Below are 25,574 nucleotides of genomic sequence, written 5' to 3'. Positions count from 1 at the left end.
CGATGGCTAGACTTGTTTGCTGCAGACAAGCCCAGACTGAGTCCTCCAAATAAGAGAAAAGGTGCTATTAAAAAAACAATTGCAGCAAAAATATGTTAATTTGTTTTTATTATGTTTAGACATGGCTGCCCCATTATTTTATAGCAAAGCAATACAACAGAAATGAGTTGTATTTACAAAGGCCGACATTTAAGAAACCCCGGGTGGACAAGGCTCGTTCCAGCAAACCTGTCCGCCTGGTATTGCGGCAAGCGGGCAGCAATACGCTGCCCACATTTATCATTGCACCAGCAGCTGCCCCTTGCTAGCGCGCAGCTAATCACGTGCCAGCTGAGGCTGTCAATCACCCTGGTCGGACTTGTCCAGCATAATTTTGGTCCGCCAACTCAGATTTAGTGTAGGTTAGGAAGCAGCGGTCTAATGATCACTGCTTCTTAACTATAGGCTGCTTATGCAAACCTGCGCCGAAGCTACATAAAGCTGCATCTCGCAGCTTTATGAATTTCCCCAAAGTGTTTACTGTATTTTTAAGTGAAAAGTGTAGGAATACATATTTAAAAAAAATAGTGTCATGTTATCAGTACCTCTGTTTGAAAGCTGAATATTATTTATGTTTTGTTTCATTCTCATATGCAGAGCATCAGTACAATTAATTTTAAAGCCTTTTTTTCAACATTCTATGATTAATTTTTGAAACATAGAGGCAATATTGTTTAAATCCAAAGATATAAGAATTTGTCAGAAACCAATTACAACTCAAGTCATCATTCTTACAAATCAATCATGTTTATGAAAGTCAATCAGATGACGCATCCTTGAAGGTTGACCCTATTATATAGCAAATCCATATACAATGATTCACCGCACTTCATTATAGAAAAATGTCCAGTAAACAAGAGCCAATGCTTCTGGTTTTGGGCCCGTACTAAGATTCACTTTTGATGAAAAAAAAAAAACATTCACTTGATAGTATTCATGTAAGTTTTTTTTTTTTTGCAATAATATTTTAGATTATTTACAGATTTGCTATACAAAACTCTCTTCCATGTTTGAACAAAGTAAAAATGAATCCACAAGTCGTGGTTTCACCAGCTGTTGAAAATCTGACTCATCAACTTTATCTGGGTATATCAGAGCCAGTCTTCGCAGAGCAGCCTAGAATGACAAAAGCAGAACAATAAAAACGTGTATACATTTGGCTTAAAGAAACAGAAAGGTCAAAATGGACTGGATGCATTTTAAGTTTAAATCGAAGCAGTTTTCAATATACTTCCATCAGCAAAAATGCTTTTAGTAAAAGTTATTAATTTTTTATGTTTTTAAGTGACTTATGCATACATTTTTAGTGACTGGTGCACCAGCACTCAAACAACAGAGAGGTAGCGCTGGTGTGTATTGCATCAGTCAAAACTTAATTTTTGTCATACAAGCCACAACTGACTCTTTGAGCAGGTTCGGTGTTTGAATGATGGTGCACGGGGCACTCACAGCATATGTGCATATGCTGCTAAAAAAAATCTACATTTACTGGAAGCAATGGAATAGTGCAAAAATGTTTCTTTTCAAAATTGAAATGCACCCATGACATTTTAATACTAACCTTTCTATCCTTTTAATAACAGTGAATTATTCCATAATTTTATTAATAATTGTTCCCTCTTATAACAGATTCAAAACACATTGAAATGTATTTATTTCTTACCCTAAAAGGTGCTTACTAACGCAGTTCTCTGCTACCTTACCTCCCTACATGCACTTTTTATTTTTTAAACCAATTTCTATAAACTAACAAAAGGCTAATGTAGAACTGCTAAAGGGCGTGAAAAACAACAGGAAGGAAGATAAGTAATCAAATTGGGAAATTGAGAGGGGGCAAGATCTGCAATAGATAGGTTCTGATGATCATTATCCTCCTACAGCTTATAATGATTTTATTCCAGAAGTGAATAGTAGAGTGAAGAGGAATTTTTTCTCATGATGTCTGGTTCCTATAATTTTGCTCTTACTTGCCCCTTATTTTTGCTTTATTTCTTGTCATAACTATAAGGCCGGACATAGACCATGAACAGCGCTGTTTGGAAAGTAGTTATGTCTCATCTGTGCCTTATAGGGTATGCATCTACTTCGGTTTTCGGCCAAATACGTATTTAGCTGAATATTGACCCATTCGAGCCATCGACAGCATACTGAGGGGAATAAAGGGAATTGGTCGGTAACACAAATTTTACATGTTTATTAGTGTCATTTGTTCAGTCTCATTATGACATTTTGGCGCCAAAAAAATAGGGCAGAGAACACATTAAATGGGGAAGGAACTGTAATCATTTGACAAATAAGCTCCTTTGTATGCAGTGATGTAGAGGGAGTCTGACCATTCATGTGTACAACTTTCCCTGTCCAATGCTGACAGAGCGTCACTAAATGATTGAGGTCCCACAAATCAGGCATCAACTTCAAAAAGGCGTGTCCCATCCACTGTTAACGGAGCATAGAGAGGTGTTAGTCTAGTGAATATCAGCCATCTTATAGTCATTTCTAGTTCAGGTTTGAGCAGTGCAGTGGTGCCTGCCTATCTGTGCTTTGCTTTTGCTGTAAAATTGTCCAGAATCTGTGTTTTTCTTGAAGTGCAGTGTACTGTACACACATACTTCAAATATGTTTTCACTCTGAGGACCAGGGAAAACTATTATTATCTTTAGATTAATGTTAAAGGGACATTATAGTCAAAAACTATAAAAAGTTTATTTAATAGAGAAATATGTATAGACAAATCTTGCCATTGAGACTTTAAAAATAAGGCTCCTAAAGTAGTTAAAAATGAGCATAAAGTTTCCTGCTTTTAGCAGCTCTGATAAGAGCTTTGAATGCGACTTTAATACACACTCCCCACACAGCCTGCTCTTTACACACTGTCCCTAGATAGCTATAAAATCAGTCTATAGCACTGGCTGTTTACTAAGGCAAAGATATGAATTTGCTGGTTCCCTTCTCTCCTCCCCAGCCTAGCAATGCTGCTGCTTCACCGCTCTAATAAGTAATGAATCAGAGGGAGGTAAACCTGCTGCTACTTGCAGTGCATACAACTGAGGGGACAGACAAGCTGCTGAGAAGCCCTTGCACAAGCCCCTGATTCTGCTGCAATCTTCCTTTTCACTTGGTCTCCCAGCCCCGTTTCCTTCCCAGAAACATCCCTGAAACAGTAAAATCCCTTCTCCCAAAAACTGCAGCTTCTAGTTTATTACTTACTAGTCCTAAAGCCCGTTCACACTGGCCATTTTTTGCAGCACAGCGGTCCCACCTCTTGCGCTCTCTCCCTCCCTCTCTCTTTTGCTCTCTCTCTCCCCCTCTCTTTTGAGCTTTCTCTCTCCCCCCTCTCTTTTGCGCTCTCTCTCTCCCCCCTCTCTTTTGCACTCTCTCTCTCTCCCTCTCTCTTTTGTGCTCTCTCTCTTCCACTCTCTTTTGCGCTCTCTCTCTCTCCCCATCTCTTTTGCGCTCTCTCCACCCTCTCTCTCTCCCCTCTCTTTTGCGCTCTCTCTCCCACCCTTTCTTTTGCGCTCTCTCTCCCCCTCTCGTTTGCGCTCTCTCCCCCTCTCTTTTGCGCTCTCTCTCTCCCCCCTCTCTTTTGCGCTCTCTCCCCCTCTCTTTTGCTGTCTCTCTCCCCCTCTCTTTTGCTGTCTCTATCCCCCCTCTCTTTTGCTGTCTCTCTCCCCCCTCTCTTTTGCTGTCTCTCTCCCCCTCTCTTTTGCTGTCTCTATTCCCCCCTCTCTTTTGCTGTCTCTTTCCCCCCTCTCTTTTGCTGTCTCTCTCCCCCTCTCTTTTGCTGTCTCTCTCCCCCTCTCTTTTGCTGTCTCTCCCCCCTCTCTTTTGCTGTCTCTATCCCCCCTCTCTTTTGCTGTCTCTATCCCCCCTCTCTTTTGCTGTCTCTCTCCCCCCTCTCTTTTGCTGTCTCTCTCCCCCCTCTCTTTTGCTGTCTCTCTCCCCCCTCTCTTTTGCTGTCTCTCTCCCCCTCTCTTTTGCTGTCTCTATCCCCCCTCTCTTTTGCTGTCTCTATCCCCCCTCTCTTTTGCTGTCTCTCTCCCCCTCTCTTTTGCTGTCTCTCTCCCCCTCTCTTTTGCTGTCTCTCCCCCCTCTCTTTTGCTGTCTCTATCCCCCCTCTCTTTTGCTGTCTCTCCCCCCTCTCTTTTGCTGTCTCTCCCCCTCTCTTTTGCTGTCTCTCTCCCCCCTCTCTTTTGCTGTCTCTCTCCCCCCCTCTCTTTTGCGCTCTCTCCCCCCTCTCTTTTGCGCTCTTCCCCCCTCTCTTTTGCACTCTCTCTCCACCCTCTTTTGCACTCTCTCTCTCCCCTCTCTTTTGCGCTCTCTCTCCTCCCTCTCTTTTGCGCTCTCTCCCCCTCTCTTTTGCGCTCTCTATCCCCCCTCTCTTTTGCTGTCTCTATCCCCCCTCTCTTTTGCTGTCTCTATCCCCCTCTCTCTTTTGCTGTCTCTATCCCCCTCTCTTTTGCTGTCTCTCTCCCCCTCTCTTTTGCTGTCTCTCTCCCCCCTCTCTGTTGCTGTCTCTCTCCCCTTCTCTCTTTTGCTGTCTCTCTCTCCCCTCTCTTTTGCTGTCTCTCTCCACCTCTCTCTTTTGCTGTCTCTCTCCCCCTCTCTTTTGCTGTCTCTCTCCCCCCTCTCTTTTGCTGTCTCTCTCCCCCCTCTCTTTTGCTGTCTCTCCCCCCCTCTCTTTTGCTGTCTCTCTCCCCTTCTCTCTTTTGCTGTCTCTCTCCCCTTCTCTCTTTTGCTGTCTCTCTCCCCTTCTCTCTTTTGATGTCTCTCTCTCCCCCCTCTCTTTTGCTGTCTCTCTCTCCCCCCTCTCTTTTGCTGTCTCTCTCCCCCCTCTCTTTTGCTGTCTCTCTCCCCCCTCTCTATCTCTCTCCCCTCTCTCTATTGCATGACCGCGCCCTGTCACGCCCATTCACACCCGGCCACGTCCCATTCACAGCCGACCACACCCCTTTACGGCCATTCACGCCCGGCCACGTCCCTTCAGCCCGGCCACGCCCACTTCTGCCGCGGTGCAGATCTTCTTCAGTTAGGGGCTCAAAGGCCAGGTGTGTTTGTCCTCGTGCTGTCTCTACTGCGCATGACGGCTTCGGACAAACACATTTGGCCTTTTATTATATAGGATAGGAGCCGTGACGCAGCAGCATTGCTAGGCTGGGGAGGGGAGAAGGGACCTGGCAAATTCTTATCTTTGTCTTAGTTAACAGCCAGTGCTAGAGACTGCTTTTATAGCTATCTAGGGTCTGTAAAGAGCAGGCTGTCTGGGGACTGTGTTACGGCCGTATTCAAAGCTCTTATCAGGGCTGCTAAAATCAGGAAACTTTATGCTCATTTTTAACTAATTCAGCAGCAATTTTTTGAATAAGTGTAAATGGAAAATTTTGTCTATACATTTTTCTCTATCAAATTATTGTATTTTAATTTTTTGACTATAATGTCTCTTTAAAGAGTTGCAGCTTAAATATAGAGCCGTAGGGCATAGCTGTGTGACTAACTGCACAGTTTACTGCAAATAATTTTCACTCTGGAGACCAGGGAATGATATAAGTTTTTTTCTTTATTTTATTGTTAAAAAGTTGTAGCTTAAGTTAATTAATAATAGCAGTACGGCTTTGCTGTGTGACTATGAGGCATATCTATGATTGAGCGAGCGGACATGATCCGATATTGTGGATCATGTCCGCTGCACATCGATAAATGCCGACAGCATAAGCTCTCTGCATTTATCATTGCAACAGCAATTCTTGTGAACTGCTGATGCAATGCCGCCCCCTGCAGATTCGCTAGCAGGGGTGTCAATCAACCCGATCGTATTTGATCGGGTTGATTGCTGTTTATTTCTGTCTGCGGCCTCAGAGCAGGCGGACAGGTTATGGAGCAGCGGTCTGAAGGCTCGCCGGAAACACGGGGCATCAAGCTCCATACAGAGCTTGTTAAATATGCCCCTATGTGTAGTTATTTAAATTATAGGCCAGCTGCAGAGGGAAAAATAAAAATATTAAGTTCACCCTTTATTGTGCTAAAAAAATGTTATTGCAGTCAGTTCAACTTTGATTTAAAAGCTGCACTTTGTTAACTTCCTCTGTGTGGCCAGCCTTAGCCTGTGACTGTACTGGACCCGTGCTTTTTTGGGGGGTGCAAAAAAATTAGAATTAAACCTTAACCCTTTGTGAGCAGAAAACTAATTCTATCTAATTGCAGTAAGTTCAACTTAGATTTAAAAGCTGCACGTGCGATCAGTGCTATTATACCTAAGAAAACCCTTAAGGGTTAATATTCTCGTGTCTCAGTTAGCAATGAATGTTTGGCTTGTTGGGATTTCCTTATAGTGTAATTTTGAGAGTAAAAGGAATGTTTTACGGACTTCCCATAGGCGTTTATGTTCTGTAATGAATTTCGTCTCTGTTCTGTTCGGCTGAAAACGTGCCGACAACCTAAATTCTGACAACCTGAATTGAAAATTTCAGAACTGAATTTTTCACCCGTGCACATGTCCTACTCAAAAAAGAATACCATGAAAACTAAGTAAATGTGATCATTGAAGTAAATTGAAAACTTCCTAAAAATTGTATGTTCTTTTTGTTATATGAAAGAAAAAATGTGGGTTTCACGTTTATAGAAGACTGCAAATCCTTTCTATATCAGAACAATTACATATCTTATCATGATTAACAACTGTATGCAGACATACCAGACTCGCCACAAGAACCGCATCACTGCTATACCTCTCGTCTGGTGAGCGACACAGTTCTATAAGACGGGGGATACCTACAGAGGGAAACAATGTATATCATTTTTACATGTATATTTAGATTTACGTTTTGACCAGTCTAGCTGTACATTGTTATATATCTTCACTTGACTTGATAATGTCAATCTGAAACCACATTTAATAACCTGTATCTTAAAAGGACACATATTGTAAAAAAAAATGATGTTTTCTCAGAGCATTTTATTTTTAACATAATATTTTTCGATATGTTTAGCTTCTACAAAAAGGTTTAACACATAGGGGCCGATTTATCAATGTCTGTCCGACATGATACACCAGAACTGCTTGTGCAATGCCGCCTCCTGCAGATTCGCTAGCAGGGGGTGTCAATCAGCCCGATCGTATAGGATCGGATGGATTGCAGACCGCAGCCTCAGAGGCAGCAGACAAGTTATGGAGTAGCAGTCTTTAGACCGCCGCTTCATAACTGCTGTTTCGGACAAACCTAAAGGCTCGCGCGGAAACAGGGGCATCAAGCTCCATTCTGAGCTTGATAATTCTGCCCCATAGTCAGAACTACAAGGACTCCACCCATTCTGCTCCTGTTCTCATTTTCTCACTAGCTGTATACAGGTTTGGGTGGCACTAGAGGGAATATTTCATGATGTATCTGATCCGTTTGCAGGGGTTAAACACTCAGTAAAGGAAAAGGAATTTGTTTATATTTTTGTCATTAGATTTTCCATTTAATGTGGTTTTCTAATAGTATATTATCTCAGGTGGCCTATATACTCCCTACCTTCTACTTTTATATTTCTGAGATATCTGAAGACAAGGCTTTAGAATTGTAGTCGCATATCAGCAAAGAGATACACCTGTTTGGGTTTCTTTATCTTACCTTCTTGCTGTGACCAGTTAGATAGAATTGATTTTTCTGCACTAATCTAAGCAAATAAAAACTCTGAATTCCCTGTAAAATGTTGAATTATAAATAGTTTAAAATACTTTGAACTGTATTGTCAGAACTTTTTCCTGCAATTTAAAGGGATATGAAACCTAAAAATGTTCTTTCTTGATTAATATACAGCACCCAATTTTAAGGAAGTTTCCAATTTATTTATATTATCACATTTACTTTGATTTCTGTGTATCTTTTGCTGAAAAACAGGTAGACAGGCTCATGAGCGTGCAAGTGTCTGGAACACTATATGAGATTAGTTTTCAAATAATATTTTTAATAATGTGATACTTTGTGCAAAATCTGCTGCCATCTAGTGTTCCAGAGATGTATTGTATTTGGTACTTGTAAAGCGGGGCTAATCAACCGTAAGGGTCTGAAGGCGCTGCTCATTTTATCAACCTCGGGAAGGATGAAAGGCTGAGTGGACCTCGCTGGGGATCGAACCTGCAATCCTTGGGGTGCTACAGAGCTCAGCCACAGTGCCTTAGCATGCTGACCTATCTGTCCTTCTTTGTTAAAGGATACTCAAAAAGGTATTCTTCAACAAAGAATACCAAGAGGAAAAAAAAGCAAATTTGAAAATAGAATTCAACTGGAAACAACTAAAATTGTATGTTCTGTTTCATAACATAAAATATTTGGCTTCATGTCCATTTAATTAAATATGAAAATTTTCTTCTTTTTTTTTTTTTCTAAAGAGTTTGAAATGCATACAACAGATGGCTAAGTCTACTAAATTCTACACAGTGATTACTTCACTAGTGCACAGTCTTATCTGACCTTAACTGGCCACAGGAGAGGAGGAAAGATACTTTATATGTAAAAGACATTTTAAATAGTTTGGCACATGGAAGTAAAACAATACAAATTTTGCTAACAAAATTGCAGTTTAAATCATTTTAAAACATTTATTTTCTATGCAGACCTTTTAGAAAGCCATGGTTAATTGTGGCTCTATGCATATATAGAGAGATGAGTTTGATACCCCTCCAGTCTTTTGTGGGGGGCAGATTAATTTAATCTGCAGGATGCAAACCAGCCTGTTAGGGGAGCAGTGGACAAAGTAGATTTTTTAGAGGGAAATTATTGGAAAAATAAACAATGAATATTTTTACATGCTTTTAAAGGGACAGTCAAGTCCAAATTAAACTTTCATGATTCAAATAGGGCATGTAATTTTAAACAACTTTACAATTTACTTATATCTCAAATTTTGCTTTGTTCTCTTGGTATTCTTAGTTGAAAGCTAAACCTAGGTAGGCTCCTACGCTAATTTCTTAGACCTTGAAGGCTGCCTCTAATCTGAATGCATTTTGACAGTTTTTCACCACTAGAGGGCGTTAGTTCATGTGTGTCATATAGATAACATTGCGCTCACGCACGTGAAGTTACCTAGTAGGAAGCATTGATTGGCTAAAATGCAAGTCTGTCAAAAGAACTGAAATAAGGTGGAAGTTTGCAGAGATACAAGATAATCACACAACTGTGTTGGTTCTGCAAAACTGGGGAATGGGTAATAAAGGGATTACCTATCTTTTAAAACAATAACAATTATGGTGAAGACTGTCCCTTTAAGTTTTTTGTGTTATAAAGGTGTTCATTTTTAGTTCTGAATTATTTAATTGGATAGTATTGTGTATAAACTATACATGATATCAACCTTTAGGATTAGATTATTTGTTGGTTTTGTATGTAATATCTTCAGTTATGGCAAAGCTTATTACTCATTTTGAATATTGGGTTATTAAATGTCATTAGAAAATATGGCCATGGAAGTTCGGGTTTAAGTACACTTTGCTTTATGGATTTATCTCAATTTTCAATATGTTGCATTATTTTGATAACTATTAAAGGACCAGTCAACACTGTAGATTTGCATAATCAACAAATGCAAGATAACAAGACAATGCAATAGCAGTTAGTCTGAACTTCAAATGAGTAGTAGATTTTTTTTCTGACAATTTTAAAAGTTGTGTCTATTTCCACTCCCCCTGTACCATGTGACAGCCTTCAGCCATTCACAAATGCATACACGTACCATGTGACAGCCATCAGCCATTCACAAATGCATACACGTACCATGTGCTATCAGCCATTCACAAATGCATACTCACTTATTCTTGCACATGCTCATTGAGAGCTGGTGACTCAAAAACTTTAAATATAAATAGACTGTGCACATTTAGTTAATGGAAGTAAATTGGAAAGTTGTTTAAAATTGCATGCTCTATCTGAATAATGAAAGTTTAATTTTGATTGAGTGTCCCTTTAAAGCAACATGAAACCCAACATTTTTCAGTCATGGCTCAGAGAGCTACCATTTTAAATAACTTTAAAATGTACATCTATTATCTAATCTGCATTGCTCTCTTTGTATCCTTTGTTGAAATGCATACCTAGGTAAGTTTAGGAGTAGCAATGCACTACTGGGAGCTACTCCTTTAGCAAAGGATACCAAGAGAATAATGCAAATGTGGTAACATAAGTAAATTGAAAAACGAAAGAAAATTTTGTGTTTTCATGTTTCTTTAAAGGGACATTAAACACTTCCTACATTTGTGTAAAAATTGTGCTTTGTCTCCCCCTCCCTAGAGAGGCCAAAAAGCAAATTCTTTAACCTACGTTTTCCTTGTGCTGCAAATTGCCTAAATCAGCTTTTACAACTCAATCTGTCCAAAACCGAACTGCTTCTTATTCCCTCCTTTTTCGAAACATCTGACACCTGGCATTTCTCTGACAGTTGGAGATGCTATTCTCAACACCTCACCCCAGGCCCGCTGTCTTGGGGTCACACTTGACTCTGAACTCTAATTCACACCACATATACAAGCGCTTACCAAATCCTGCTGTGCACACCTACGCAACATTTCCAGAATTCATCCTATCCTTACTTAGAAAACTGCCAAATTCTAATTCATTCCCTCATTTTGTCAGACATTGACTATCGCAATCTACTTCTAAATGGCCTTCCCAAACACCACCTCTCCTCTATCCAATCTATGATAAATGCCTCAGCTAGATTCATATACCTAAGTCACTGATCTACATCCGCTGCTCCCCATACACTTCAGAATACAATTTAAAGTATTAACCCTAACTTACAAAACACTCAACAGCCTCACTCCCAACTATATTTCCTCTCATCTCTAAATACTCCCCGGACCGTACTCTTTGATCAACCACTGGCCTATGTCTCTCCATGTCCCACTCCTGCCTAAATCTCTACCCCGCTCCATAAGACTTTCTCCAACATTGTAAAGCTTCAAACACTCCTTGAACACATACCTATTCAGAGGTATGTTCATGAACTACCTTGACTTACTGCTGCAACTACAACCCACGTGACAAGCTACCCCTAACCTTATGTCTCTGCACCCTCAGCTAGTAGACTGTAAGCTCTCTGGAGCAGGGCCCACTTCCCCCTGTACTAGATTTGTTCAGTCTGGTACGTTTTTGAATCTTAACTCAAATCATTGTCATTGTATACCCCTATCTCTGTACCCAGTACTACTGAATTTTTTTGGCACTATACAAATAAATGATAATAAGAGTATTTGATATCCAGCATTTGCAGGTTACAGAATTTTAACTATTTGACCTCTTTAGGGGGCATAGGACAAGCACAGTGTTTACAGAAGAACAAGAGGTGTTTAATGTCCTTTTAATATATAATTTATAGGGAATGTAATGGGATATAATAAATGAAAGCACCAGGAGGATAGTGCTAAGTAAATGGTGTCACATATATATATATATATATATGAGGGTTAAAGGAATAGTCAAAATGAAACTTTCATGATTCAGATAGATCAGGCAATTTTAAACAACTTTTTAGCATACTCCTATTATAAATTTTTCTTCGTTCTCTTGGTATCTTTATTAGTTAAAGTAAGAGTGTAAGCATAAGAGCTGGCCCATTTTTAGTTCAGCACCTGGGTAGCACTTTCTGATTGGTGTCTAAATGTAGCCACCAATCAGCAAGCACTACTCAGGTTCTGAACCAAAAATGAGCCAGCTAAGTTTACATTCAAATAAAGATACCAAGAGAACGAAAAAAAATTGATAATAGGAATAAATAAGAAAGTTGCTTTAAATCACATGCTCTATCTGAACCATAAAAGTTTAATTTTAACTATTCCTTTAAACTCTTGTAAAGTTTTTGGGACCGATTTATTAAAGTGCAGACGGACATGATACTATGTAGCATATCATGTCCGCCGCACATTGATAAATGCCGACAGCATCTTCGGCATATGCTGTTGGCATTTATCATTGCACAAGCAGTTCTGGTGAACTGCTTGTGCAATGCCGCCCCCTGCAGATTTGCGCGCTAGCAGGGCTGTCAATCATAACTAGGGGCATCAAGCTCCATTCGGAGATTGATCATTCGCCCCCATGGTGGGATTCAAAAGAGATAAATAAAATGCTGTTACTGTATTAGGAAATAACTTTAAAATAAAACAAGTTAATTTTAGTAATTACCTGACCTATTAAAATATTTAAAGGGACATCAAATTGAAATGCACATCAAAAATGTTTTTTAAGATACCACATTAAAGGGATATGAAACCCAAAAATTGAATTTGTGATTCAGATACAGCATACAATTTTTTTAAAAAAGGTTCCAATTTACTTCTATTATCAAATTTGTTTTGTTCCCATCATATTCTTTATTAAAAAGATACCTAGGTAGCTGTCTGGAGCACTACATGGCAGGAAATAGTGCTGCCATTGAGTGCTCTTGCAAATGAATAGCATTCTTGTAAAACTGCTGCCATATAGTGCTCCAAACCAGTGCACGCTCTTGAGATTAAGTTCCTGTTTTTCAACAAAAGATACCAAGAAGAAAATTAAATAATAGAAGAAAATTACAATGTTGTTTAAAATGTGTATGCTCTATCTGAATCATGTAAGAAAAATATTGGTTTCATGTCCCTTTAACTTTAGATGCAAGCTTACAAAGCTTTCCTGCTTACAGAAAAAGAAACACTCTCTCAGGAACAAACAGCTCAGTAGCTTGTTCTATAGCAATTAACCACCTGGAAGCAGCCTCTTTTATCCAAACTGAAATTTTCAGAGAGAACTTTCCTGAATGATATCAATCTGATCGCCCCTAACAAGTTCAGTCTAGCTGAAATACTAGGCAATCCTTCTCTGAACAAGGAATATGGCAACCCCAGAAAATTGTTTCATCCTTCTTTGGGACTCGTCAGTGAGGTGCAGGCATATTTCTCTAAGCACATTGAGCCATGTGTCCCCCATCACCCTTAGGGAAACTTACTCTGTTATAAACACAATTGGGCTAAAAGAGGCTGCTCCCAGGTTTTACATCACCATAGAAAAAGCTACTGAGCCTTATCATTTACTTTGTTTTCCTGTTATCATTTGTTGAAAAGCAGGCTCAGGAACAGAAATGCACAACTGTGTCTGATTGGTGGCTACACACATATACCTCTTGTCATTTGCTCACTAGATGTGTTTGGATAGTTTCCAGTCATGCATTTCTGTTCTGGAGCTGAATATTAATATATACACACACACACGTATCATGTCCGACAGACATCGCTGAATGCCGACAGCATACGCTGTCTGCATTTATCATTGCACAAGCACTTCTGGTGTTAATCAGCCCGATCATATAGAATCAGGCGGATTGATGTCTGCAGCCTCAGAACAGGTGGACCTGTTATGGAGCAGCAGTCTTTAGACCGCTGCTTCATAACTGCTGTTTCCGGCGAGCCTGAAGGCTCACGCGAAACAGGGGCATCAAGCTCCATTAGGAGCATGCTAATTCGGCCCCTATATCTGAAAAATCAAAGCTCATTCTTTACTTTATTTTTCCTTTTACAGTTAAAACTACATTAATAAAGAACCTAAGCAGTGTGTAATTCCACAAAAATGTATACTATTACTAGTTATATAGGCCATTATCACTGATTTTTGCATACACATAAACCCTTTTATCCACTTTCTCTATAATTTAATTGAATTTATAAGGAAAACATTAAGTACTATTTGTATAAACAGTAATAAGTAATACTGCAGGCAATGCTAAACAGCATTTAAACACCATTAAAAATGCAAATGCAGCTGTGCTATAGTGTTAAGTCCATTAATAATGCAGCACAAATTACCTTTGAATTGTGAACTTACAATTATTTTTTATTGCTATAAGTGAGACTTCAGGATCCCGACCCAGTCGTGCAAGTGTAACGGCAGATTTCTGTAGAACTCGTTCACAAGCTGAGATTTCGGCTAAATTTCCAGAGGAAGACTTCTCAAACAGCATTCCAATAAGAATCTGAATGCCTTTGTGATATAAACAAACATTAAACATGAAAACAAGCTTATTAATTACAAAATATAAACCAAGATTTTAACAAATTTAGTAACATTTTCCATAGTAATTATTAGAGGTGTTCACAAGTAAGACATTTAGTTTGGCCAAATACTGAATATTTGGGAAACATTTACATTAGTTTTCGTTAAATTAATGTAAAAGTTGCTTTGCTACAGGTGAACAAGTTCACCTGTAGCATTAAATACTTACCTTTAGTGAGCTGGAGGTCCTCACTTATCCTGACCCTTCTTCACAGAGAGAAAGACTTCTCTGCAAATTATACCAAACAGAGCCAAATATAAATTATAAAACCATGTTGAAATACCCCCTCCCCCCCTGTTTCCTGGCCGATATCAGCTGCCGTCGGCATCAGGTGCCAGGGGTATAAACATGTGAAAGTAAAATAAAATAGTGCAAAGAATAGCACTTAAAGGGACATTATACACTCATTTTTTTCTTTGCATAAATGTTTTGTAGATGATCCATTTATATAGCGCATAAAGTTTTTTTTTTTAAATAAATGTATAATTTTGCTTATTTTTAAGTAACATTGCTCTGATTTTCAGACTCCTAACCAAGCCCCAAAGTTTTATGTGAATACTGTCAGCTACCTTCTCCAGCTTGCTCCTGTTTGTGTAAAGGGTCTTTTCATATGCAAAAGAAGGGGGAGGGGGGGGAGTGTCTTATTTGCCACTTGCAGTGGGCTTTCCAACTGCATTTTCAACAGAGCCAAACTGACAGCTTCTAAGTAAGTTTTTAAACAGTTTTATACTGGATTTTTATATCAGTATCTGTGCATCTTATTCTTTATAGTAGTGTCTATTACATGCAGTTATATGAAAATGAGTGTATACTGTACCTTTAAGCACAAATGCGTTTCGGCATGGTATGTGGCCTTTATCAATGTGAAATTTTGGACAAACTGAAGCCTGGGTGCCACCCCTTTATATACCATATGTATGGTTAATCACACACCAACCCACTGGCTGGATTCTACTCACACCCTCCACTTAGCCAATCACAAGCATCCCATTCAGAACTAGGCGTGTTATCACACTCTCCCTTGATTGGGTATCGGCTTCATAATGCGCGTAATGAGGGAAGGTACCAACCTAACCTGTCACAATCGATGTAAACAATGCTGATTGCCCTAACTACAACGGTCCCTTATATACTGATTCATAGGGCAGAGTGCCTTCAACACTATCCCAATAATAAGACTGTTACGTGAACTAGGCGTTAGTCAAGAGGCATGGTTCTTTGTATAAGAAGCATGGATCTTTGTATAACAGTATTTGTTAGTCATTCTCGACTGGGCTGTTTCTCAAGTGTAAGCCATTACTGTTAACCCTGAGGTATCTACTGACAACACTAGATGCTCAGTCAGATTAAGCCCCATACACACGATCAATATTTGATATAGAAAAGAACTGGTAATTTATGGATTGGGTACAGTGATAACTCATTGTGGTATTGGGCAGCACAGATGAATAGGTACTATGATAATGTAACTGTCAGCAATGTATATAGTGCGATACCACTTATGAGCTGACTGCAGCTTTCCTTTGAGGGTAAGTAAAAGGCTAGAATCTTAGCTAGTGCTTAGTGTACAATCACCCTAGGCAAAGGTCGTCATTATTCTAGTGATGCTTGGACAAATGTGTATTAACAGACCCCTATAATACTATAATATATGTTTAGCAATAATTACGTATTTAATACACTTTTACCAAAATGCCTACAGTGTAAACAGACAGATTGGATGTCATTTTTAAATTTACAAATAGTCAGAGATGGTACAAATTATCTTCCTTGTCATCCACACAAGTTTATATTTGTTAAAATTATTCAGGATTGATATTTTACCATCACTTTCAGGACTCCATGCATCTCAAATAGTGACATATAGAAACAAGTTACATATACCCATAAAAGGCAAAAAATTTGACTGTGATAATACAATTAGATATTCTTCTTAAAAGAAGTGATCTTATAGGGTGACCCAGTAATTATTCGTCTCATTCATTCCATGTGGCATTACTGTATTTAGTTTGAAAATCCAATTGGTTTCTTTCTTAAGTAAAATTCGTTCACAACTACCTCCTCTGATTCCAGATTTTACTTTTTCCAAGCTCCAGCACTTGAAGGTTGTAGGTTTACCTTCATGATATTTTAAGAAATGCCTTGTCACACTAGTTATCTGTTTGCCTTTTTCTAGATCTGTTCTGTCATCCTAGTTCCTAGTTTTCTAGTAGTCATACCTATATAGAGGCTATCACACGAACAAGATAAGCAGTAGTATACATCAGGACTTTGGCAGTTTATGTGTGTTTAAATTTTCCATTTCTTATTAAATCTATCTGTTAGGGATTCTTTTCTTGCAATGCCCACATGGAATGGAACCCTTGTAAATAGGTGCTTTGTTCGCGTTCCTATTAAAATGGCATGTAGTGAGGTTATTAGTGAGGTTTTTTAGCTCTTCTGAATGTGAACATGTATTAGCAACAATGCTTCTAATAAAAACTATAGCTGTTTTAAAAATGTAAGTATGCACCGTGCACCAGTGTTTTAAACACAGCACTTGCTCGGGTACTTGTACCATCTGGTAATGAAGCAATTTGTTAAATACTGACATGATAGAAGCCCCACTGGTGCAAAAAGCAGCTGCAGTATTTAAAAAGCTGGTGCACAGAGAATATCTAGCTATGCTTCACATGCACATGCAAAGAAAAATCTTAACACTAAACCAGTGATAACTATTTTTCTAGAAGCATTTTTGCCAATACATGTATATTGTAAATATGTTTTCTATTCAGAGAAGTAATTCATCTATGTGCATTTAAATTTTGACTGGAATGCCCCTTTAAATATTTTTAACCCCTCAGGTAATTTAAAGGAAATAAATGAATACTGATGAATTTCGTCAGTATTAGGTTTTCTTTACATTTCATGGTGCATTTGTTAGCTAATCTGCACATTCCTAGTACTTATTAGACATGTATTTCAGGTGAGTCAATTATCACAAAAAAAACCCCACAAAAAAACATAAACAATGTCTTTCATTTTGTCCGATGTTTGTTAAGGGGGTTGCTTGAAACTGGTTCACTAAATAAAATCCATTTTTCAAGTTTCCTATGGGAAAATGTAACCAGACCGAAGAGGAGCAGCTAGACAGAAGATTTAATTTAAATACATTTAAAATAGTAGTTAGTGCTACTGCTATAAGCTAGCAGCAGCACATTTTTTTTTAAATTAGGATCTGGGGTTGCCAGGAACAAAAATGAAGCTTTATAAGCTTATAAAATGACACCTTATTTTATTAATGGCCAATGACATGGATAAATTGCTATTAAATTGTGTAAATTTGAGTTTTTCTGCCAATAGAAAAGTCTCTCTCACCTTTAGAGAACCGGTTTTAACTGCACCAACAAATCAACTACATTTCTTGTGTTGCATGCATTCAGTTAGTTTGTTTTTCATTAAGGGACCTTTTTGTTTATTACATTCATATTAATTCACTGAATATGGAAACATATATAGTTTATTAAAGGGACACTGAACCCAAATTTTTTCTTTCGTGATTCAGATAGAGCAGCAATTTTAAGCAACTTTCTAATTTTCTCCTATTATCAAGTTTTCTTCATTCTCAAGGTATGTTTATTTGAAAAGCAAGAATGTAAGTTTAGATGTCGGCCCATTTTTGGTGAACAACCTGGGTTGTCCTTGCTGATTGGACAGCACCAATGAAAAAGTGCTGTCCATGGTACTGAACCAAACATTGGCTGGCTCCTTAGCTTAGATGCCTTCTTTTTCAAATAAAGATAGCAAGAGAATGAAGAAAAAGTGATAATAGAAGTAAAAAAGAAAGTTGCTTAAAATTGCATGCTCTATCTGAGTAATGAAAGGAAAAATTTGGGTTCAGTATCCCTTTAAATTAATTGAAAATTAAATGCATTTATTCAGCAATTTATAAATGTTTTTTTTTTTTTTTTTTTAAACCAACTTTCTTAATACCTGTTTAAGAGACATTTTACTCAAAATCTTTCTTTGTTTATCTATTAAATTGTTTCCGTGCTATATAAATCTATTTTTTCTTGAATATCTTTCTATTATGTACATTTTTTTAGCTTAAAAAGTCATATGAAAGACAGGATAATTATGTTACCCTGTGAAACCATATTCTCTAAGGATAGGGAGAGAAGTGAGTTTAGTGAACAAGCTGTATAGTAGAACATAGAACTAAGAGAAACAATATAAAAAAGGAATGCCCATTTCTATCTTAGGCCTAGATTTGGAGTTTGGCGGTAGATGGGTTGTTAACGCTACGCGGGCTTTTTTCTGGCCGCACCATAAAATTAACTCTGGTATCGAGAGTCCAAAAAAATGCTGCGTTAGGCTCCAAAAAAGGAGCGTAGAGCATTTTTACCGCAAATGCAACTCTCGATACCAGAGTTGCTTACGGACGCGGCCAGCCTCAAAAACGTGCTCGTGCACGATTCTCCCATAGGAAACAATGGAGCTGTTTGAGCTGAAAAAAAACACCTGCAAAACACCTGCAAAAAAGCCGCGTTCAGCTCCTAACGCAGCCCCATTGTTTCTTATGGGGAAACACTTCCTACGTCTGCACCTAACACCCTAACATGTACCCCGAGTCTAAACACCCCTACCCTTACACTTATTAACCCCTAATCTGCCGCCCCCGCTATCGCTGACCCCTGCATTATATTATTAACCTAATCTGCCGCTCCGTAAACCGCCGCTACTTACATTATCCCTATGTACCCCTAATCTGCTGCCCCTAACACCGCCGACCCCTGTATTATATTTATTAACCCCTAACCTGCCCCCCACAACGCCGCCGCCAGCTACTTACAATAATTAACCCCTAATCTGCCGACCGCAAAGCGCCGCCACCTACGTTATCCTTATGTACCCCTAATCTGCTGCCCCTAACACCGCCGACCCCTATATTATATTTATTAACCCCTAATCTGCCCCCCTCAACGTCGCCGACACCTGCCTACACTTATTAACCCCTAATCTGCCGAGCGGACCTGAGTGCTACTATAATAAATGTATTAACCCCTAATCCGCCTCACTAACCCTATCATAAATAGTATTAACCCCTAATCTGCCCTCCCTAACATCGCCGACACCTAACTTCAATTATTAACCCCTAATCTGACAACCAGAGCTCACCGCTACTATAATAAATGGATTAACCCCTAAAGCTAAGTCTAACCCTAACACTAACACCCCCCTAACTTAAATATAATTTACATCTAACGAAATTAATTAACTCTTATTAAATAAATTATTCCTATTTAAAGCTAAATACTTACCTGTTAAATAAATCCTAATATAGCTACAATATAAATTATAATTATATTATAGCTATTTTAGGATTAATATTTATTTTACAGGCAACTTTGTAATTATTTTAACCAGGTACAATAGCTATTAAATAGTTAAGAACTATTTAATAGTTACCTAGTTAAAATAATTACAAAATTACCTGTAAAATAAATCCTAACCTAAGTTATAATTAAACCTAACACTACCCTATCAATAAATTAATTAAATAAAATACCTACAATTACCTACAATAAAACCTAACACTACACTATCAATAAATAAATTAAATACAATTCCTACAAATAACTACAATTACATAAACTAACTAAAGTACAAAAAATAAAAAAGAACTAAGTTACAAAAAATAAAAAAATATTTACAAACATTAGAAAAATATTACAACAATTTTAAACTAATTACACCTACTCTAAGCCCCCTAATAAAATAACAAAGACCCCCAAAATAAAAAAATGCCCTACCCTATTCTAAATTAATAAAGTTAAAAGCTCTTTTACCTTACCAGCCCTGAACAGGGCCCTTTGCGGGGCATGCCCCAAGAAAATCAGCTCTTTTGCCTGTAAAAAAAAACATACAATACCCCCCCCCAACATTACAACCCACCACCCACATACCCCTAATCTAACCCAAACCCCCCTTAAATAAACCTAACACTAAGCCCCTGAAGATCTTCCTACCTTGTCTTCACCATCCAGGTTCACCGATCCGTCCTGGCATCCGGTGCTGAAGAGGTCCAGAAGAGGCTCCAAAGTCTTCCTCCTATCCGGCAAGAAGAGGACATCCGGACCGGCAAACATCTTCATCCAAGCGGCATCTTCGATCTTCTTCCATCTGGTGCGGAGCGGGTCCATGTTGAAGCAGCCGACGCGGATCCATCCTCTTCTTTCTGCGTCTCCCGACGAATGACAGTTCCTTTAAGGGACGTCATCCAAGATGGCGTCCCTCGAATTCCGATTGGCTGATAGGATTCTATCAGCCAATCGGAATTAAGGTAGGAATATTCTGATTGGCTGATGGAATCAGCCAATCAGAATCAAGTTCAATCCGATTGGCTGATCCAATCAGCCAATCAGATTGAGCTCGCATTCTATTGGCTGATCGGAACAGCCAATAGAATGCGAGCTCAATCTGATTGGCTGATTGGATCAGCCAATCGGATTGAACTTGATTCTGATTGGCTGATTCCATCAGCCAATCAGAATATTCCTACCTTAATTCCGATTGGCTGATAGAATCCTATCAGCCAATCGGAATTCGAGGGACGCCATCTTGGATGACGTCCCTTAAAGGAACCGTCATTCGTCGGGAGACGCAGAAAGAATAGGATGGATCCGCGTTGGCTGCTTCAACATGGACCCGCTCCGCACCGGATGGAAGAAGATCGAAGATGCCGCTTGGATGAAGATGTTTGCCGGTCCGGATGTCCTCTTCTTGCCGGATAGGAGGAAGACTTTGGAGCCTCTTCTGGACCTCTTCAGCACCGGATGCCAGGACGGATCGGTGAACCTGGATGGTGAAGACAAGGTAGGAAGATCTTCAGGGGCTTAGTGTTAGGTTTATTTAAGGGGGGTTTGGGTTAGATTAGGGGTATCTGGGTGGTGGGTTGTAATGTTGGGGGGGGGTATTGTATGTTTTTTTTTACAGGCAAAAGAGCTGATTTTCTTGGGGCATGCCCCGCAAAGGGCCCTGTTCAGGGCTGGTAAGGTAAAAGAGCTTTTAACTCTATTAATTTACAATAGGGTAGGGCATTTTTTTATTTTGGGGGTCTTTGTAACACTACCCTATCAATAAATTAATTAAATAAAATACCTACAATTACCTACAATAAAACCTAACACTACACTATCAATAAATAAATTAAATACAATTCCTACAAATAACTACAATTACATAAACTAACTAAAGTACAAAAAATAAAAAAGAACTAAGTTACAAAAAATAAAAAAATATTTACAAACATAAGAAAAATATTACAACAATTTTAAACTAATTACACCTACTCTAAGCCCCCTAATAAAATAACAAAGACCCCCAAAATAAAAAAATGCCCTACCCTATTCTAAATTAATAAAGTTAAAAGCTCTTTTACCTTACCAGCCCTGAACAGGGCCCTTTGCGGGGCATGCCCCAAGAAAATCAGCTCTTTTGCCTGTAAAAAAAAACCATACAATACCCCCCCAACATTACAACCCACCACCCACATACCCCTAATCTAACCCAAACCCCCCTTAAATAAACCTAACACTAAGCCCCTGAAGATCTTCCTACCTTGTCTTCACCATCCAGGTTCACCAATCCGTCCTGGCATCCGGTGCTGAAGAGGTCCAGAAGAGGCTCCAAAGTCTTCCTCCTATCCGGCAAGAAGAGGACATCTGGACCGGCAAACATCTTCATCCAAGCGGCATCTTCGATCTTCTTCCATCTGGTGCGGAGCGGGTCCATGTTGAAGCAGCCGACGCGGATCCATCCTCTTCTTTCTGCGTCTCCCGACGAATGACAGTTCCTTTAAGGGACGTCATCCAAGATGGCGTCCCTCGAATTCCGATTGGCTGATAGGATTCTATCAGCCAATCGGAATTAAGGTAGGAATATTCTGATTGGCTGATGGAATCAGCCAATCAGAATCAAGTTCAATCCGATTGGCTGATCCAATCAGCCAATCAGATTGAGCTCGCATTCTATTGGCTGATCGGAACAGCCAATAGAATGCGAGCTCAATCTGAGTGGCTGATTGGATCAGCCAATCGGATTGAACTTGATTTTGATTTTTCTGATTCCATCAGCCAATCAGAATATTCCTACCTTAATTCCGATTGGCTGATAGAATCCTATCAGCCAATCGGAATTCGAGGGACGCCATCTTGGATGACGTCCCTTAAAGGAACCGTCATTCGTCGGGAGACGCAGAAAGAAGAGGATGGATCCGCGTCGGCTGCTTCAACATGGACCCGCTCCGCACCGGATGGAAGAAGATCGAAGATGCCGCTTGGATGAAGATGTTTGCCGGTCCGGATGTCCTCTTCTTGCCGGATAGGAGGAAGACTTTGGAGCCTCTTCTGGACCTCTTCAGCACCGGATGCCAGGACGGATCGGTGATACCTGTTGAGGTGAAGACAAGGTAGGAAGATCTTCAGGGGCTTAGTGTTAGGTTTATTTAAGGGGGGTTTGGGTTAGATTAGGGGTATGTGGGTGGTGGGTTGTAATGTTGGGGGGGGTATTGTATGTTTTTTTTTTACAGGCAAAAGAGCTGATTTTCTTGGGGCATGCCCCGCAAAGGGCCCTGTCCAGGGCTGGTAAGGTAAAAGAGCTTTTAACTCTATTAATTTACAATAGGGTAGGGCATTTTTTTATTTTGGGGGTCTTTGTTATTTTATTAGGGGGCTTAGAGTAGGTGTAATTAGTTTAAAATTGTTGTAATATTTTTCTTATGTTTGTAAATATTTTTTTATTTTTTGTAACTTAGTTCTTTTTTATTTTTTGTACTTTAGTTAGTTTATGTAATTGTAGTTATTTGTAGGAATTGTATTTAATTTATTTATTGATAGTGTAGTGTTAGGTTTTATTGTAGGTAATTGTAGGTATTTTATTTAATTAATTTATTGATAGGGTAGTGTTAGGTTTAATTATAACTTAGGTTAGGATTTATTTTACAGGTAATTTTGTTATTATTTTAACTAGGTAACTATTAAATAGTTCTTAACTATTTAATAGCTATTGTACCTGGTTAAAATAATTACAAAGTTGCCTGTAAAATAAATATTAATCCTAAAATAGCTATAATATAATTATAATTTATATTGTAGCTATATTAGGATTTATTTAACAGGTACGTATTTAGCTTTAAATAGGAATAATTTATTTAATAAGAGTTAATTAATTTTGTTAGATTTAAATTATATTTAAGTTAGGGGGGTGTTAGTGTTAGGGTTAGACTTAGCTTTAGGTGTTAATCCATTTATTATAGTAGCGGTGAGCTCCGGTCGTCAGATTAGGGGTTAATAATTGAAGTTAGGTGTCGGCGATGTTAGGGAGGGCAGATTAGGGGTTAATACTATTTATGATAGGGTTAGTGAGGCGGATTAGGGGTTAATACATTTATTATAGTAGCGCTCAGGTCCGCTCGGCAGATTAGGGGTTAATAAGTGTAGGCAGGTGTCGGCGACGTTGAGGGGGGCAGATTAGGGGTTAATAAATATAATATAGGGGTCGGCGGTGTTAGGGGCAGCAGATTAGGGGTACATAAGGATAACGTAGGTGGCGGCGCTTTGCGGTCGGCAGATTAGGGGTTAATTATTGTAAGTAGCTGGCGGCGACGTTGTGGGGGGCAGGATAGGGGTTAATAAATATAATACAGGGGTCGGCGGGGTTAGGGGCAGCAGATTAGGGGTACATAAGTATAACGTAGGTGGCGGTCGGCAGATTAGGGGTTAAAAAAATGTAATCGAGTTGCGGCGATGTGGGGGAACCTCAGTTTAGGGGTACATAGGTAGTTTATGGGTGTTAGTGTACTTTAGGGTACAGTATTTAAGAGCTTTATGAACCGGCGTTAGCCCAGAAAGCTCTTAACTCCTGCTTTTTTTCTGCGGCTGGAGTTTTGTCGTTAGAGCTCTAACGCTCACTTCAAAAACGACTCTAAATACCAGCGTTAGGAAGATCCCATTGAAAAGATAGGATACGCAATTGACGTAAGGGTATCTGCGGTATGGAAAAGTCGCGGCTGAAAAGTGAGCGTTAGACCCTATTTTGAGTGACTCCAAATACCGGCGGTAGCCTAAAACCAGCGTTAGGAGCCTCTAACGCTGGTTTTCACGGCTACCGCCAAACTCTAAATCTAGGCCTTAGTAAATATAGGAGTCAGTTTAAGCCTGGTGAACAGTGCAGGAGTCTAATGATGATAATGGCATTAATCTCATTTTTTTTTTTTAAATGTTCTGCTAAAAGGACAGTCTACTCTAGAATTTTTATTTTTTTAAAAGATAGATAATCCTTTTATTACCTATTCCCCAGTTTTGCATAACCAACACTACTATATTAATACACGTGTTACCTCTGTAATTACCTTGTTTCTAAGCATCTGCAGACTGCCCCCTTATCTCAGTTCTTTTGACAGACTTGTATTTTAGCCAATCAGTGCTGACTTATAAATAACTCCATGGGAGGGAGCACAATCAAATCTATATGACACATGTGAACTAGCAGTATCTAACTGTCAAAAACTATCAAAATACGCTGAGATAAGAGGCGGTTCAACAGCTTAGAAATTAGCATATGAGCCTACCTAGGCTTAGCTTTCCACAAAGAATACCAAGAGAACAAAGCAAGTTTGATGCTAAAGGTAAATTGGAAAGTTGTTAAAATTGCATGTCCTATCTTAATCATGAAAGTTTAATTTGGACTAGACTGTCCCTTTAAAGAAAACAGGAAAAACAAATTCAAAGACTTATATATATGTTAAACAAATATATTCCATTATAGTACTAATGAAAAATAGACCATGAGCATTGGTGATAAATATTATAAAATAAACATCTTGCAAGTTGTGACAAACCTTTGAAAATAATTACCATTTTCTTGTATAATTTCGGAAGCACACTGATCCAGAATAGACATGTTGGCTAAAATCGTAACTATCTGTATGGAAGAAATAAAAAAAAGTATTATTATTATTATTAATATTATTAATACATTTTAAATATTGTCTTTGATAAATACTCAATGGTAATCATTGGCAAAATTATGTTTTGAATAAAAGATCTTCTGTGTAAAATAAACAGATTTCAAACATCTTATAGACTGATAAAACAATTCTAATTGCAAATCAAAATATCTCAATAAAATCAATATACAAATGTCTAAGGGAAAAAATTTTAATTTTTTTGAACCAACGAAAGATTTAATTAGATATTGTTTCTGAAGTTGAACTTGAAGTTAAGACACAGCAGGGAAGTTTAGAAATAAATATATACTGAGAACGAGAAACAGGTTTGTTTCTGAAGAGTTGGGGACTTGATTTAAGCCCACAAAATCAGCAGGACAGTAACAGCCATAAATTATTATTTGTCAGCAAACTACTCGTATAAGTCAATCATTAATGTATTTGTGTGTGCATATTAACTTGGTCCTCCGCAGGAATGTACAAAATAAATGTGAAA

General features: G+C 38.7%; 1 protein-coding gene across 1 annotated transcript in view; it reads right to left on the bottom strand.

The window, feature by feature from the left end:
• Positions 1–834: 834 nt before the first annotated feature.
• Positions 835–25,574, bottom strand: part of INSC (INSC spindle orientation adaptor protein) — a 378,936-nt gene continuing 354,196 nt past the window's right edge. Inside the window, exons 8-11 of the mRNA XM_053720626.1 lie at positions 24,987–25,053; positions 13,863–14,018; positions 6,728–6,804; positions 835–1,155 (exon numbers count right to left, since the gene is read on the bottom strand). Of these exons, the coding sequence (XP_053576601.1) occupies positions 1,027–1,155; positions 6,728–6,804; positions 13,863–14,018; positions 24,987–25,053 (429 nt within the window). The 3' untranslated portion in view covers positions 835–1,026. The remainder of the gene's footprint in view (positions 1,156–6,727; positions 6,805–13,862; positions 14,019–24,986; positions 25,054–25,574) is intronic.

The sequence above is a fragment of the Bombina bombina genome, chromosome 7 (assembly GCF_027579735.1).
Source record: "Bombina bombina isolate aBomBom1 chromosome 7, aBomBom1.pri, whole genome shotgun sequence".
Taxonomy (NCBI): Eukaryota; Metazoa; Chordata; class Amphibia; order Anura; family Bombinatoridae; genus Bombina; species Bombina bombina.
The sequence above is the reverse complement of the archived record's forward strand: the minus strand, read 5'-3'. Positions and strand labels throughout refer to the sequence as shown.